Source organism: Scyliorhinus canicula, chromosome 7 (assembly GCF_902713615.1).
Source record: "Scyliorhinus canicula chromosome 7, sScyCan1.1, whole genome shotgun sequence".
Taxonomy (NCBI): domain Eukaryota; kingdom Metazoa; phylum Chordata; class Chondrichthyes; order Carcharhiniformes; family Scyliorhinidae; genus Scyliorhinus; species Scyliorhinus canicula.
The window spans coordinates 9,270,815-9,288,601 of NC_052152.1; the positions used below are offsets into that span (position 1 = coordinate 9,270,815).

The window sequence follows — 17,787 nt, forward strand, 5'->3', positions numbered from 1 at the left end:
GACCGAGATGAAGAGGTTTTTTTACTCAGAGCGTTGTGAATCTTTGGAATTCTCTATCTCAGAGGGCTGTGGAAGCTCAGTCATTGAGTATGTTTGAAGTAGAGACATAAATTTCTATCTGCCAATGACGTAAAGGGATAGAATAGTATGGGAATAGAGAATTTAAATGGATGATCAGCCACCTTTGTATTGAAGGTCTCCCAGCATCACAGATGTCAGTCTTCAGGCAATTCAATTCCCCCCACGTGACATCAAATGGATGAAGGCACTATAAAGGCTTTGGATCCTGACAATGTTCCAGCAATAGTCCTGAAGACTTGCACTCCAGCATTGGTTGTGCTCCTAGCCAAGCTGTTCCAGTGCAGCTACAGCACCTTCATCTACCTGCTGATGTGGAAAATTGCGCAGATATGTACTGGCCACAAAAAAAACAGGACAAATCAGACCCAATTAGTCCACACTCGATCATCCGCAAAGTGGTGAAAGGTCTCGTCGAGAGGGTGGTGCCATTTACTCAGCAGTAACCTGCTCAGTGATGATCAGTCTCCACGACCACTCAACCCCCCAACCTCATTGCAGCCTTCGTCCGAACATGGGGCTGAACCTGAGAGGTGAGGTGAGAGTCACTGTCCTTGAGTCCTTACGGGAGGCAGAGTGTGAGGAAGTTGTTGGGGAGTCGGGGAAAATTGGAGAGTCCTCAAACCATCATGGTGATGGGGGGGGGGGGGGGTGGGGGGGGTGGTGTGCAGAGAGATTGGACATACAAAGTGAAATAGCTTGCCAGACCATTTCGGAGGGCAGCTAAATAGTCAGCCCATTGCTGTGGGTGTGTGGAATCAGTTATGGGCCAGACCAGGAAAGGAGGGCAGATTTCCTTCCCTGCAGGACAGCTTGTCTGGGCAGGGGTTCATTAACCCTTTGGCTAAAATGACAGCGCTGAGGGCTGTTGGCAGATGCCTGCGCATCTCACCCAAAAGATGGCACCTCTGACAGCGCAGCACTCCCTCGGCAAGGTGCGACTGTCGGGCACGCAGCCACAATTTCCTCTGCCTCCGAAGTGCGAAAGCTCGCCCTTTGACCTTTTATGTTCAAGAATGCCGACGGAAAAGTGGGAAGAAAAGACAGACTTTGTAAAGGCACCACATTTAGGGATGCACACTTCACATTCCAAAGTTTATTTATTTTTTGCAGAGTACAAAAAAAACTGGTACAGTTTTCATGGTTTGTATTAGATCAGGCGACATCTTCTAAAAGACCAAAATAAAACCCAAAATACTAGTTGTACTGAAATATTATCTTTTTTTAAAAACCTAATATTTCCCATTGGTTACAGTGCATTCTTCTTCAACAAAAAAAAAACCAAACCCTAACTCCAGATATTTACAGAAAACCAAATTCATTTTCATCGACAGAAATTCAAAATGGCGCTCGGCTCTCCACTTTCACCCTGGTTGGCAACCGGAATATTCCGTCGGCGGCTTGAAGTTCAACGTCATTTGGAAGAATCGTCAACCACAGCACGTGACTGGAGCGCTGCCATTTATTGTCAGAAAATACACACCTTAAAAAAGAAAAAGGGCAAATTGCCTCATCCCACCAAGGTGGGATTGGAAACAAAAGAATGACCTATCTTGGGAAGTCTCGCACCTGCATCAAAACCTTGGTCATCCCATCGTGATGGAACGGATTGTTCTGGAAGACAATGGGAGTCTTGGGGATCATTGAAAGTCTACGGTATTGGGTTGAGTGTTTGAGATTACCCAGAGGAGGTGTTCTCATGTAAAATTCTAACCGCCCCAACTCCTGTTCGGCTCCCAGGCTTAAAGGCCTGTAAGGTTCCCGTTGGTCCCACTGGCACAAAGCCTTGATTCCAGCTCGTCACCCCACAGCCTTGATTCTTCTCAGACACGAACCTGACTCCAACTGGTCCACGGGACCCACAGCCCACCCTCCTGCTCGTATTCCCAAACCCAAGGCCCTGATTCCTTCGCTAAGCTCCCTGACTCAAAAGCCCCTGACCCTTGGATGGTGTAACCAGATTCCCACAGGCCTCACTCCTGTTGGCCTCCCTGACATCTGCTGGTCTCCCCAGCTCCAACGCCCCCAAAATCCTGCCGCTTTCTTGGGACTCGTGAGAGCCCCGATACCAAACGTGATGTCTGGGTGGCCTCGTATTCAGTCACGGGCTGTTTGGTCAATAACCAGTTATCCTAGCTGTACTGAGAACCTACAGTCTATGAGAGGCCAACTCAAAATCCTCAAACTGTGCTTTCAGACAAAGAAAAAGAATAGTTTTGTTAAAATGTCAAGCACGGACCCCCATAAAAGCTGGCTGGTTGGTCAAAATGGGCTGTTCATGGGCCAGGCAGCCAGGAAGCATGGATTGTCAAGATTTGCACTTTTAAATTAAAAGATAAGATATATAAATAAATATGGCCACCCACATACAAAAACAATTCCCAGCATGGCAAAGGTGGTGAGGGCGGGGAGAGGGGGAGAACTGATGGGATTTCGGGACTTAAAACATTTTTTTTTAAAAAAAAGGACAGAATAACTTTCAAAATATACCCTGCTACCCACTTCTTCAGTGACAGGCCACACAGGTACAGACAATGTACACACAATGTACAGACTGATTAAGTAATTAAAGTTAGATTATTAAGACATTAAATTCTCTTTTTTTCTCCTCTCCATTTTTTAATGAACACATCACATTTTTTTTTTGTGCATAGGGATTCCACATGCTTATCATTCCATGCGGTTCGCAAAGTTAGAAGGGTTACTTTCTGTGTTTTTTAACATTAGATCGGACAAAATATGCATATATAACTATACAATATTTAACACTTGCAAATGCAGATACATGCAACACAAAATAGGCATCTTCCCCCATCCAACATCCATACATACGCATACTGTATATATACACATTTTTACATACAATTTACATTACAGCAAAGGGGAGAGATACAGGGGAAGGTTGAAACTTTCCCCCCCCCCCCCCCACAGATGAGAGAGGGAGAGTTAAAATTTCCAGCAAAGTAAACTATTGGTGACAGGAAACGTACATACTTAGCGACAAACAATAACCGGTGTCGCGGTAAGAAAAATGAAACAAAAATCCAGCTCGTTCAAAAGTCCTGATTTGACGCACCATTGTATGACACTTTTTTTTTCTTCTCTCGATAGATCTTTTTAAAGTTCTGGTGCGTTTGGACCATCAAAACGGAAAATTCAAAATGGCCATCGGCGTCCGGAGACGGGAGTATATGCAAACCCCTAATCTACCCCGCCCCACACAAAATAAATAAACGTTTTCGTGCATCGGTGCGACAATGGAGCCTCCGAAAATATCGAGGGCGGGAGGGGAATTGTGGGTGTCTTACGCGCAAAAGGAGGGGGAGGGGGAGGAGGGGGCAGGGAAGAAAACAAAAAAAAAAGAGTAAAAATGTGCAAACGCAAGTAACAAAACGAGGTCCGGATTCTTTCTCGCTTCCTTAAACATGCTGCCGTTCTGTGGAATTGGAGGACAAGGGATGAACTCACAAGGGGCTCACCGGTGTCAACAGGAACCTGGCAGGTTTGTTAAAGAGAGAGAGAGAGTCACTGGGTACAAAACAAAACCAAGGAATGGGGTGAGCTAGGGCCATTAAAAAACCCATGAACTGGTGCCATGACCTCAATGAGAGGGGCAAGGCTCCCAATGGGGTTTGTGGAACACATAGCTGTACGTTTCCATGATTATCATTCTTTAGCACAGATCTTGACAGGGCAAAAAGCCAAATGGTACCATCCTCATTGCATTTATTTTATATATATGTACATATATATGTGTGGATGTACATATATGTGTGTATATATAAAATTACAATATAAAAATTGGTGGCTCCCAATACCTTGACATTCCTGGCAATAGATACAAGTTCCAAACATGGGATCACGCTAGCCAACAAGCTGTCCGTCAGCGCTGGTATATATATTATATACACTTATTTTTTTATATATATATATTATATATGCAGCATTTGCCCTTCTATCTAGCTGATCCAGAGTGTATTGCACAAGACCTGATCGAATGGACAAGATTGTCCTCTTGCTTTCGTTCACGTATGTTTTCTTTCATTCTCTCCATTCTCCTTCCTCTCAATCGGGCTCCCGCTTTATCGCCACCACTTTCTCCAGGATTCTGCGCGTGCTTTCACTCAGGTCCGGTGGCGCCGGAGCGTCACGACTTTGGAAATAACCCAGAGCGCTGCCGGGCTCCTCCTTCACCTGCCGGTCAGGCGACGCCCGGTCGGGGTGCTCGAGACGCTGCCGCGGCGTCCTCCTCTCTTTCCTGGTGGTTTCTCCTTCCCCCGCTCCACCTCTCTGAAGCATGTAATAGAGGATGGGGTTCGTCTTAGTCAACCAGGGCGAGTCTGTCTGCAGTCCACGGTAGGGCGCTTGGCGCTCCAGGTTCGACGCTGCCCGGACGGCCGCCGGGTTTTCCGCGGATGAGCTGGAGGGTACGGTGTTGAGATACCTGGTGGCCCCAAAGTCTCTTGTGGTCTCCTTTCCACTGACATCCAGGTCTCGCTGACTGTAAAAGTGGGCAGGATGACAATCCTCCAGCTTTTGATCGCAAGGAGACCCCCTCTCACTGGCTGAGCCACCATTTTGAATTATCCTGTGCTGAGATAAGACTTTGATGCCATTCTCTGAGAGGAGAAGCTGCTTTAGGACATTAAAGCCTTGGGTATCCTTCACGTTACTTCGGGATTCAAACTCCAAACCGTTGCCAGGCCGGAGATCCAACAACCTGCCACTGCCTTGACAACCGGGAAGTCCGTTCGTAGCCCCTCTGGAAGAGACGGCATGATTGTTCCGGACCTCGCCCTGGTCAAGCATCTTCGGCAAGTCATCCAGGGCAGTGGGGGAGGCGGGGAGAATCTTTCTCTTCTTGGGAATGTTGCAGGGGCTGTTGGAGCCAGAGGTGGGCGTCGGTGCCTCAAGGAGGCTGCCGGCACTGGGATGTTGACTGAAGGCGTAACTCCCCAAGGTCGCATTGTTGTCTCGCTGCAGGAGTTGGCTGAGGACCCCTCCTTTCTGAGAGGAATGGGACTGAGCTGGAGAGGAGGGTAAAGGAGGGGAAGTCATTTCTTGCTTCACGTTGTCCAATGAAAAGGATGGGTTTTTCTGTTCAGCCTTGCTTGGCATTGGAAGCTGGAAATTGACACTTTTTTCCAATGCTCCTGCATTTGAAGAGAAACCAACCTCTTCCTCAACACGCTCAGTCTTGACTTTGACCATGGATATGGGTTCTGTATTGGCGGCTTGCCCATTACACCGGGGCTCTGATGTTTGTGCACCTGCCAAGGTCTGTTGGTCACCTGGTCTTCCATGCACGTTCCCCATGAAGGCCTTGTCCTTCTCTGGGGTCCTCAAGAGGAGCTGAAGGACGCTGCGTCTTTCAAGCAGATTTTCGAGATCGGTGTTGGGAGTTGAGCCTGTCTGAAGAGGGCGCCTAGCCTGTCCGCCACTGGACTCCAGCAGTACTGACTGCTGGAAGCAGAGTGTGTCGGCTGACCTATTGAACAGGAGGCCACCAGAGTTCTCACCTACCCTGGCCTCCATAGAGCCCAGGACAACACTCTTCTCCTCGGTGTCTGCTTCGGAAGCTTCTGGGGTCTTGCCGAAGCCGGTGTGAGCCAGGTCCTGCAATAACTTGCTCGCACTGAAAGAGAAATTGGAAAGCCTGCTCTCAGGGCCGAGTGACTGCATCGAGACGTACTGATTATTCTTTGCCAACTCTATGGAGACCAACTGCTTGGGAAATTGGTGAACTTTGGCTGACTCGGGGGAGAGGAGAGGCTCGAGGAAGTGGTGACTCTTTGCCGGTTCCAACGGCGTCAACTGCTTCGGGAAATGCTGATGGTTCTGCAAGGGCTCCCCATCGCTTGAGGGCTTCCCCCGACGGGCAAAGATACGATGTGCACCATCGTTGGCGTGGCAGAGGGGTGAGAGTTGTGGTTGCCGACCGGCCAAAGATGGCGGGCTGTGCGTGCTCTTCAACACCGGGGATCTCTCCGCCGCTTGTAAGGATGAGGACAAGGAGCAGGATGAGGAGGAGGAGGAGGAAGACGATGAAGGTGGGAAGGTTTCCAGGCCTCTGACGCGCCGGCTGAGTACCGAGCTGGCCACTGGAGGCTCAGCATGCGTCACTGCACTGTTGGGACTCTCGCTCTTGACATTTGGGATTTGGGGTTCAGGTGTTCGGTTTCCTTTGGCACCATTTTGGTGGCCGAGGAGCAATTGAAGAAGAGTGACTTTTTGGTGGCTTTTCACCTCAGACCCATTGCAATCCTCCTTTGCCTCCGGACTCCTAACCCCCGGGGTTTTGGGGTTCCAACTGAAAAGGAGAGATTCAGTCATTTGCTCCAGGCTCCGTGATTGGAGGGAGATGGGTTCACATATCCTGGGCTTGGTTGATAGATCCATGGGTGTACAGCTGGAGCGGGAACTCTCGTCACTGCTGTAGGCCTCCTCCAAGGAGCTGGTTTCCTGCTTCACCGGCTTATCCCAGGTTGGCACACGATTGCCGTAATCAAAGGCAGGGAAGTTTCTCCTCTCGGGCCCTGCCCAGCGGTGACCATTGGCTGACTCAGTGCCATTGTTGGGGGAAGACTTAGGGCCACTGTTGGTGTTGAGAAGGTGCATGAGGAGGCTGCTGCTGTTTGGGGACATGGACGACCGATTCTGCTCCCTGCTGCGCTTCTCCCAGGTGCTTGAGGGGCTCTTTGTGTGATCCACAAACCTCCCCGATCGGACTGACTGCCTCTTGCACTCTGATGCCATCGAGGTACCGTTGGACGTGGCATGGCGATACCTGTCTTTTGATGGGTGCTCCGGGGCTGGGTCAGGCTGCGAGGCCACAGTCACCTTCTGGCTGGCGATGGCAGCCAGCCGCTCGCTAGCCGAGGGTGGCACGGCCCGGGCTCCCAGCGAGTGCTCGCGGGTGTACTGCTGCAACTGCGTGTCGCTGGACAACAGCAAGGCCAGCTGGCTGCAGGCAACACTGGGTTTGGGAGAGCTGCTGGGGCAGGCCCCATTCTCCACCATGCTGGCCACGGCTCTCAGCCTGGCAGAGCAGGAAATGGGTTCACCAACTGTCCGCCCGTCGGCGGGAGAGCTGGAAAGTCTTTGATGGTCGACGGGACTCTGGTAAATGCCCTCTTCCTCCTTGGGAAGGTGGTTGGTACGGCTGTGGTCCCTGTTCTTTAGAAGGGCTCTCAGGTGGCTGGACACTAGCCCGTAGCTCCTCAGATCTTCCTCCGGCGAGGATGTGCGGGTGCTCGAAGACTGCAGCTGGCCTGGCCTGGGGGCACTGCCATGCTGGGACAACGCCACGTTCTGCAACCGGGAGCTGAATGATTGCAGCAAGGAGGCAAGCAACGTGCTATGTTGCTGCTGCTGCTGTTGCTGGGTTTTGCCGAGTGTGCTCTGCCTGGCATTGGGCAGGCTGCCCTCCTGATCGTCAACCTGCAGCCCGTGTCCGCATACCCTTCTCCTCTTAGCTCCGTCCCAGGCCTCAGCTTGGAGTAGCCTGGCCTTCTTCACGTTCAGTGCGGAAGCAGATTTGGAAGCCCTCTGCTGGGAGGAGACAGCAGACTCACAGGAGGGAGAGGCGACAAGACGCTGCCCTCCTCCCCCACCACCACCGCCTCCTCCTCCTCCTCTGCTGCTGCGGTTGGTGGAGGACTTGCAGGCCGCACCTTCCTCGTCGGAGGTGCCCTTGGTGGATGGCGTGCCCATGCTGTCCCTCGATGCTTGATGCATTAATACACTCTCAAGGTAAGTTAACACAAGTGAATCCTGGTGCATCTCAGAGCAAAGCTCCTCTCCATGGGTCATGTTCAAAGAAACAAAATAAGCTCACAAAAAAAGGTAAGAGGCAAACAAAAATAATCTTGTTCCAGAATTACGTGTCCATTTATTCACGAGCTGGATTGTATTCAGGATCCATTTCTACTAACGATGCATTTGTATCTGGCAGAGAGGCAGAAATTTCTAGGGCCATTCCCAGGAAAAGATACGGGGTAAAGGTCCGACCTCCGAGGAGACGTTGTAACCGTTGCTTCACGCTTGACCAATTAGAGATTATGAGAACCCATTGCTTGCCGCCCAATGTATCCCAAATGTTGAAAAGCCAAGCACCAAAGCCAGGAAAGAAATGAGATTCCCATCTGCGGCCCTTCCTGGAACATCTGGGATCCTGGTGAGTCAGGTCACTTCTGCTTTTCCCAACAGCTGCTCTCCGAGGTAAGGAGGGACTGAACCTGGAAAATAAAAGAAAAACGAGAGTGAGATATGGCTCATTTAAACCAATTAGATTGTTTTTCTCACATTAACAATGGTCTTGTCACTGGGAGGGAGGCTAGCACAGCAGAGTGCAATGTTTTCCAATTCCAATATCAGACATTCACAGGACAGGTACAGCTCGGGGTTAGATACAGAGTAAAGCTCCCTCTACACTGTCCCTATCTGACACTCCCAGGACAGGTACAGCACGGGGTTAGATACAGAGTAAAGCTCCCTCTACACTGTCCCCATCAAACACTCCCAGGACAGGAACAGCACGAGGTTAGATACAGAGTAAAGCTCCCTCTACACTGTCCCCATCAAACACTCCCAGGACAGGTACAGCACAGGGTTAGATACAGAGTAAACGTCCCTCTGCACTGTCCCCATCAAACACTCCCAGGACAGGTACAGCATGGGGTTAGATACAAAGTAAAGCTCCCTCTGCACTGTCCCCATCAAACACTCCCAGGACAGGTACAGCACGGAGTTAGATCCAGAGTAAAGCTCCCTCTGCACTGTCCCCATCAAATACTCCCAGGACAGGTACAGCACGAGGTTAGATCCAGAGGAAAGCTCCCTCTACACTGTCCCCATCAAACACTCCCAGGACAGGTACAGCACGGGGTTAGATACAGAGTAAAGCTCCCTCTACACTGTCCCCATCAAACACTCCCAGGACAGGTACAGCATGGGGTTAGATACAGAGTAAAGCTCCCTCTACACTGTCCCCATCAAACACTCCCAGGACAGGTATAGCACGAGGTTAGATCCAGAGGAAAGCTCCCTCTACACTGTCCCCATCAAACACTCCCAGGACAGGTACAGCACAGGGTTAGATACAGAGTAAAGCTCCCTCTACACTGTCCCCATCAAACACTCCCAGAACAGATACAGCACGGGGTTAGATACAGAGTAAAGCTCTCTCTGCACCGTCCCCAGGATATCTGCAGCTCAGAGGAATTCTTACTTTGCCCCAAGAGTCCTGCTTTAAGCTCCAAGTGCAAAAGACCAATTTCTCAAGCTGCTGTTTTTTTTTCCATTTCCCACACTAACTGTCCTTTATCCTCTCTTGTGCCAGTGACGATGAAGGGCAGCAATGTGCTGCAGGCTGAATGCACTCACAGGATCAGTCTACACATGAAGAAGATTTCAAGCCTATTAGGCTGGTGAATACAAAGTCCAGATGATCCAGTTCATCAAGCATGTTTCAAAGTGCCAATCACTCCGAGACCAAGCACAGCTTAGTTCCGAACATCTCTGAACTTGGGAAGCAGGTTGGTGGAGACCCCGTATTATAGGATATTATGTTACAGTGATCAATCAGGAGAATCTCAGAGTAAATTATTGACCACTGTTTAGGATATCATTAATTATACAAGATCTCAGAACCTAAATGCTGCTAAAATGAATTTTTGCGGGACGTCGTAGCAAATAGAGAAGCACTCTTTGTCGTCCTCCTGCATGGACACACTCCCCCTGCTGATACAACCCAATATCCTCTCGTTGATGCACCCTCCCATTGACACTACCTGTGACACCCACCAGGGACTCCCTGTCCATTCCCTGTACAGTGGCATATTTGCCACTAGCCCAACCCCAGAACAAAACAGTTCTTCAGGGACCTTTTAGTCCCATTGGCTCCCCATCAGTGAACGCCTATATTCGCCCTGTAATGACACAATCCCTGAGGCCAATCGTAGCAGCGCGAGACGTTTCCCTCAACGAAAGGCTCAGGCAAAATTGTGGATACAGTGAGTCACTGATACCCACCCAGTGCAAGAAGATTGAACCATGAATCTCAGGTCCTCACTTCTATAGAGTAAGAAACTATGCATGTCGCTGCAGGCAACAAACTGCAATATACCACAAGCTCATAAATCAACAAAGACAGCAACCTGATAGTGTTCTCAAACAGAAACCACCGCAAGATAAAAGGTTTTGCTGTTACTCCTTGTCACCCTCCTGCCCAGAATGGCAAGAATGCAGCACTAAACCCCAGCAAAGGTGCTTTGGACACCGTGTAGACTCAACGCAGGGAAGTAGGTCTGAGTTTTCTCTCACAGCATTACAACACGTTGAGGGGGAGAGAATCTGATCTTTCCCGTTCTGCTCTTCCCGTGCACTCAGCATTGTGACCCGAGGCTGTTCAGAGATTTGCCCCCGACCATCCCAATGGCAAACACAGGAACGAACTTCATTTCCAAAGAAGGTCAACACATTCATCCTCAGGATGGTGGCTACGCTGCGTTTGCGATTTCTCAGCGCTACCAGCTAGTCCAAGTGAGCAGCTTCAGCTGTGAAACCTCATTCAAGCCACTGGCATCACACCTTTCATGCTCCCTCGCATCCACCTGTCTCCTCCACAACACCACCCCTCTGTCAGTGAGCCAATGGATGTTTAGTACTTGGGGGAGGCGTCCGCCTGCTCAATTTACCCTCTCAGCGCGGCCAGGCCCCAGGCTCTTGTCTAACTGCTATTGCCCACAGGATGTCAGATATACCTCAATGTGGTTGGTACTCTCACTTCCAAGTCAGAAGCTCATGGGGGGTCAAGTCCCACCCCAGAGAGTTGATTATAAAAAGCTTGGCCGACATGCCCGATGGAGCACTGAGGGGCAGCTACACTGCCGGAAGTTCTGTCTTTTTGGGCAAGGTGTTTTAGCCAAATCCCTGTCTGAAATTATGGCACCTGAGGGGGCAAAGGACAGCAGAGGTGTCCGCACCAGTATCCAGGACTGGTTTATCCCTCAATCCACACCCCTACACAACAGATCTGGACACTTGCACTCAGCTGTTAGCGCGGCTTGGCTGTTTCCAAATTCGCTCCGCTAGAATCATGTCTGGATTTCTACTGTACTTCGTTGGTAAAAGGCCTTCGGATGTCCCGAGGTCATCAGATGTGCGACAGAAATGGCAGACTTATGATAAATGGACAACGAGCCAGTGCCGAGACGAGGAGAATTTACTTGCGGTCTGGAAAGCGCTGCCTGAAAGGGTGGTGGAAGCCGATTCACCTTGTGTTAGCGAGAGGCAGCACGGTTTTGTGAAGGGGAGGTCAGGTCTCACTAACGTTTGGAGATTTGGGCGGAGAGATGGCAGATGGAGTTTAATCCGGACAAATGTGAGCTAATGCATTTTGGAAGGTCTAATACAGGTAGGGAATATACAGTGAATGGTAGAACCCTCAAGAGTATTGACAGTCAGAGAGATCTTGGTGTACAGGTCCACAGGTCACTGAAAGGGGCAACACAGGTGGAGAAGGTAGTCAAGAAGGCATACGGCATGCTTGCCTTCATTGGCCGGGGCATTGAGTATAAAAATTGGCAAGTCATGTTGCAGCTGTATAGAACCTTAGTTAGGCCACATTTGGAGTATAGTGTTCAATTCTGGTCGCCACACTACCAGAAGGATATGGAGGCTTTAGAGAGGGTGCAGAAGAGATTTACCAGGATGTTGCCTGGTATGGAGGGCACTGGCTATGAGGAGAGGTTGAATAAATTTGTTTTGTTCTCACTGGAACGACGGAGGTTGACGGGTGACCTGATAGAGGTCTACAAAATTATGAGGGGCATAGTCAGAGAGGATAGTCAGAGGCTTTTTCCCAGGGTAGAGGGGTCAATTACTAGGGGGCATAGGTTTAAGGTGCGAGGGGCAAGGTTTAGAGGAGATGTACGAGGGTAGTGGGTGCCTGGAACTCGCTGCCGGAGGAGGTGGTGGAAGCAGGGACGATAGTGACATTTAAAGGGCATCTTGACAAATACATGAATAGGTTGGGAATAGAGGGATACGGACCCCGGAAGTGTAGAAGATTTTAGTTTAGACGGACAGCATGGTCGGCACAGGCTTGGAGGGCCGAAGGGCCTGTTCCTGTGCAGTACTTTTCTTTGTTCTCTTCGTTCTATAACTTGTCAAAGGGAGCTGGAAAAATACTGGAAAAGGAAGATGGGATAGCGGGAAAAGAGCCAGGGGAATGGGACTGCCTGGACAGCGCATCTCAATAAGCTGAAACATGGGCAGAATGGTCCCCTTCTGTGCTGAAAAAGAGTCTTTAAGGATCATCAGTAATCTCGCTCACTAAACTCACAAAATCAGAAAAGGAACAGGCAAAACATCAGGCAGTGAAGCAAACATAGATTTGTTTTAAAAAACACACAACAGGATGGAAATTGCTCCCGAGGCCTTTTCTTAAAGTCACAAAGCAAAGGAAGGTCGGAGTTTTTAAAGAAATAGATTTTTTTCTTGTTTGTTTTACTTACTCTGCCGGCTCAATCTTACGACTGGGTTTGAAATGCGGTGATGAAGCGGAATGCGTCCCAGGACTGTGACTCAGGCTGGAGAGAAATCACTCGCGTGCCCTCCATTCTCAGCCTTGTGACACCAAATGCACAAGAGCGCAAAGGAACGATTCGCGAGTCACAACCAACTCTCAGCTTTGGTGCTGTCACACACAGCAGTAGGAAACTGCCTTCTGCAGATATATATATATATATACATATATAGTACTGAAACCTGGCAGCAACTCACACAAGTGATGAAGGAGATTCATTAATCTGCAATCGCCACATCTTCCTTTGATTTGTCCGATTATTTTCTCCAGACCAAAGGCAGACAATAAATCAGCAGAAAACTCTCCGGTGACCTCCAATTCTTTTTTGTTTTTTAAAAGTCAAGCACGACCAAAAGGATGGCCTTTTATTTCATCTTTCTCCCCTGCAGGTGTCGAGAGGCGGGGAAAAAGAGTTTGCATTTATGTAGCGCCTTTACATCCCAGAGCGCCACAAAGCACCAGACTGCCAACGTCTGACGGGTTGCCAACGCCTCGGAGCCTGAAGCTCCGGGTTTCGGCTCCTACCCCCAGGACATGACGGCCCAGAGAGGTGGGTTCATGGCACGACCAATCAGGTTGATTATCGGGCTGCAAACCTGCCAAAAACCCCTGGCGGCAGGCGGTAAGAATGGGAGAGTTCCCTGGTTAGCCATACAGCGGGAACCGAAGGCAGACCACTGGAGTGCTTTGCCAATCTAAAACAAGAACATGGGTGCCAACACTCTCTTGGGGCAGAGGGCCTGAAGGAGGAGGAGGCACTTTTATGATGTAGGGAAACAGAGTTCGATCCCGCTGTGCAATGTGACAATGACTGTATCTGTTTTTTCACTGATATCTGGTTTGGGGGTTGAATATCGGTCAGGACACCGGGGAGAAATCTCCCACTTTTTGTTGAAATGATGGTGCGGGATCTTCAACATCCACCTGGGAGGGCAGACAAACATGATTTCAGCATCCCGCTTGGCAATGCAGCACTTGGGCAGTACTGCACTGGAGTGTCAGGAGATGCATTGTGTGTTCAGACCCCTGGAGTGGGCACAATCTGCCTGGAGGCAAGAGCGATGCCCAACCGAGCCTCCCCAGACATGGTGCAGAGGGTAAATACGAGTGAGGGGGGGGATCACAGTGGATGGGGTTGGAGGGGCGGGGGGGGGGGGGGGGGGGGGGGGGCAATGCAATATTGAACAATGTTTTAAAGTTATAAAATGGGCAAAAAATATTACAAGGGAAGCAAGGGCAAAGGTACCATCAGCAGATGCAAAAGGAGATGTTAGCGAGCTTGAAGGCAAGATGACGCCCACACAGTGTCAACCTCAAAAACAAGCGTTGTGGTTTACGAAGGAAGAAATGAGGGCACTTCACCGAGGCTGGTGACCTCGATACGAGGAAGCTGGCACGAAACAGAAATCCTTACAGCACAGAAGAAGGCCATTCGATCCATCCTGCTACTGCCAGCCCTATTATCCCCATCCACCCTGCTTTTCCTCCATAGCTCCCTCTAACATATTGATGTAAATCTGCTCCCACCAGCCTGTCACGAAGCACATTAAAGAAAAGGATTAGCTTCGATTCTAATTCTGAGCTGATGGGATGATTCACCAATCCACAGACGTGAGCGAGGAGTCCAGGCTAGTACTCCAGTACACTGCTGGTGGAGTGTTACACTGTCAGAGCCACCATCGTTTGGATGAAATATTAAATTGAGAGCATGTCTTCCCTCGCAGGATAAATGGAAAATATCCCCTGGCAACATTGTAAAGAAAGGCAGGGAATTACAGATGTTAATTCTACAACTATCCTCGCTAGCGAAAAATCAGCTCAATTATCACATTATGTTGGTGAGACTTGGTTCAGTACAGTTCCAGCGGGAAACCCTTCATCTGAATGAACACTGACTCTGTACAGTTACACAGTGAGTGATCCTCACTCTGAATAAACACTGACTCTGTACAGTTATGATATGTACATGCTGGCGTTGGACTTGGGTGAGTATAGTAAGAAGTACCTCTTCATTCATCCGAGGAAGGAGCAGTGCTCTGAAAGCTGGTGATTTGAAACAAACCTGTTGGTCTTTAACCTGGTGTTGTAAGACTTTGTTCTGTCCAGTTACACAGTGAGTGACCCTTACCCTGAATAAACATTGACTCTACAGTTACACAGTGAGTGACCCTTACCCTGAATAAACAGTGACTCTGTACAGTTACACAGCGAGAGACCCTTACCCTGAATAAACACTGACTCTGTACAGTTACACAGTAAGTCATCCTCACCCTGCTGAATAAACAGTGGCTCTGTACAGTTACACAGTGAGTGATCCTCACCCTGAATAAAAACTGACTCTACAGTTACACAGTGAGTGACCCTTACTCTGAATAAACACTGACTCTGTACAGTTACACAGTGAGTGACCCTCACCCTGAATAAACACTGATTCTGTACAGTTACACAGTGAGTGACCCTTACTCTGAATAAACAGTGACTCTGTACAGTTACACAGTAAGTGACCCTTACTCTGAATAAACACTGACTCTGTACAGTTACACAGTGAGTGACCCTCACCATGAATAAACATTGACTTTGTACAGTTACACAGTGAGGGACTCTCACCCTGAATAAACAGTGACTCTGTACAGTTACACAGTGAGGGACTCTCACCCTGAATAAACAGTGACTCTGTACAGTTACACAGTGAGTGACCCTTACTCTGAATAAACAGTGACTCTGTACAGTTACATAGTGAGTGACCCTTACCCTGAATAAACAATGACTCTGTACAGTTATACAGTGAGTGACCCTTACTCTGAATAAACGGTGTAACTGTACAGAGTCACTATGAATAAAAATGCATTCTGGGCTGTGACAGAGCTCTCTCTCTTTCTCTCTGTCATTGTCACTGTGTCGGTCTCACTCTGTCTCTGTCTTGCTCTCGATCTTTGTTTGTGTTTGTTTGCTCTTCAGGATAAAGTGGCAGTGGGATTGCCATTGGGCTGCAGGTCTTTTCCAACTTCCAGTGACTGAAGTTTAACTGTGTAGTTACCATATTAACACTGGGGCGACAAGAGTAGGCCACTATTTGGGAATTCTAACTCACCTCCTGACTCTCCAAAGCCTGTCCACCATCTACAAGGCACAAGTCAGGAGTGTGATGGTATACTCTCCATTTGCCTGGATGAGTGCAGCTCCCACAACACTCAAGAAGCTTAAGACTATCTAGGACAAGGTAGTCCACTTGATGGGTACCCCATCCCTAAACATTCACTCCCTCCACCTAGCAGCAAACAATGGCAGCCGTATGTGTATCGATTACAAGATGCACTGCAGCAACTCATTAAGTCTCCTTTGACAGCACCTTCCGAACCTGTGACCACTGCCATCTAGAAGGGCAAGGGCAGCAGATATATGGGAACACCATCAACTGAGAGTTCCTCTCCGTGTCACTCACCATCCTGACTTGCAAATATATCACCGTTCCTTCACTGTCACTGGGCGACACGGTGGCAGAGTGGTAAGCACTGTTGCCTCACAGTGCCAGGAACCCAGGTTCAATTCTGGCCTTGCATGACTGTCTGTGTGGAGTCTGCATGTTCTCCCCGTGTCTGCATGGGGTTCCTCCGGGTGCTCCGGTTTCCTCACACAGTCCAAAGATGTGCAGATTAGGTGAGGTAGCGGGGATAGGGCAGGGGAGTGGGCCTCGGTAGGGTGCTCTTTCAGAGGGTCAGTGCAGACTCGATGGGCCAAGTGGCCTCCTTCTGCACTGTAGGAATTCTATTGATTGTAAGATCTTGGAGCTCCCTCCCTAATGGTACTGTGGGTGTACTAGTATCTTCTGGACGACATGAAGGTGATTCACCAGCATTTACTAAGGAGCAATTAGGGATGGGCAATAAAAGATGATCTTGCCAGTGACACTCATATCCCATGAATGAATTTATTAAAATATATTTTACAAAGAGAACTATCGATACAACAGAGCTGTCCTCCTCCCTGTAACTGCCTTCCACTTGATACCTGCCTGCACTTGATAATAGGACCTCACCAGGTGATGAAGCCAGAGTGACGTTTGGTGGGTCATCACTCGAGGATGCACAAGAGTGTCTCTTGTCAAAAAAGGTAGTTGGAACTGTGAATCACATTGATGTGAAGCAGTGAAAATGTTGGAAAGAAAGGATGTGAGTGGGGAAAGGGGGAAGTGAGAAGGATTTCAAAGGGAAGGTGATTTGCATTAAACCCTTCCTGTGAAAGTGACAACCATCTCAGAGAAGGAATGAAATTCAGCAGCGGAGGGAACCCTTCAAGCCAACCAAAATTCCGTGAGGGGCGTCGCTGAGAGTTTCCTCATTGAGTTGTAAAGAGCAAAGCTTCTGCGTGACCTGTACAGGTCAAATGGCAGAACCAGAGACAAGAGCTCCCGTTCACACCAAGCTAGCACGAGATGTGACAGTGAAGGAGGGTAGGCTGAATGATAATAATAATCTTGATTATTGTCACAAGTCAGCTTACATTAACACTGCAATGAAGTCACTATGAAAAGGCCCTAGTCGCCACATTCCGGCGCCTGTTCGGGTACACCGAGGGAGAATTCAGAATGTCCAATTCACCTAACAGCACCTCTTTCGGGACTTGCGGGAGGAAACCGGAGCACCCGGAGGAAACCCACGCAGACGCGGAGATAACGTGCAGACTCCGCACAGACAGTGACCCAAGCCGGGAATCGAACCTGGGACCCTGGCGCTGTGAAGCAACAGTGCATCAGCTTCCACATGAGTGGGTGTGGGCCTCACCTGTGGAGAGGCCAGGCCTGCACTCCGGGGGGGGGGGGGGGGGGGGGAGTTGAACAGGTGGCCCCCACCACCAGTTGTTCGCCACTGGGTCGGGAAGCTAAAAGTTCCAGTCCCCAATCCAGGCTGACACACACTCTGCAGTACTGAGCAAGTGCTGCACTGGTGGAAGGTACAGTTTTCCAGAGGAATGCGGGACCAAGTATGTCCTGTCAGGTGACTACACAAGACTCTCATGGGATTTCTAAGAACAGGGAAGCTCTCCCCATTTATAGAAACAGAGACTTCTGGGGAAGAAAAATCAGCAGGTCTGGCAGCAGAAACTGAATTAACATTTTCAGG

General features: G+C 49.3%; 1 protein-coding gene across 4 annotated transcripts in view; it reads right to left on the reverse strand.

Moving 5' to 3' along the window:
- Nucleotides 1-1,144: 1,144 nt before the first annotated feature.
- The window catches only part of nrip1a (nuclear receptor interacting protein 1a), a 115,982-nt gene continuing 99,339 nt past the window's right edge, over nucleotides 1,145-17,787 (reverse strand). For all 4 annotated transcript variants that reach the window (XM_038801368.1, XM_038801369.1, XM_038801371.1 and 1 more), the window contains one exon: nucleotides 1,145-8,315. In XM_038801368.1, the coding sequence (XP_038657296.1) occupies nucleotides 4,144-7,890 (3,747 nt within the window). In that variant the 5' untranslated portion in view covers nucleotides 7,891-8,315 and the 3' untranslated portion in view covers nucleotides 1,145-4,143. The remainder of the gene's footprint in view (nucleotides 8,316-17,787) is intronic.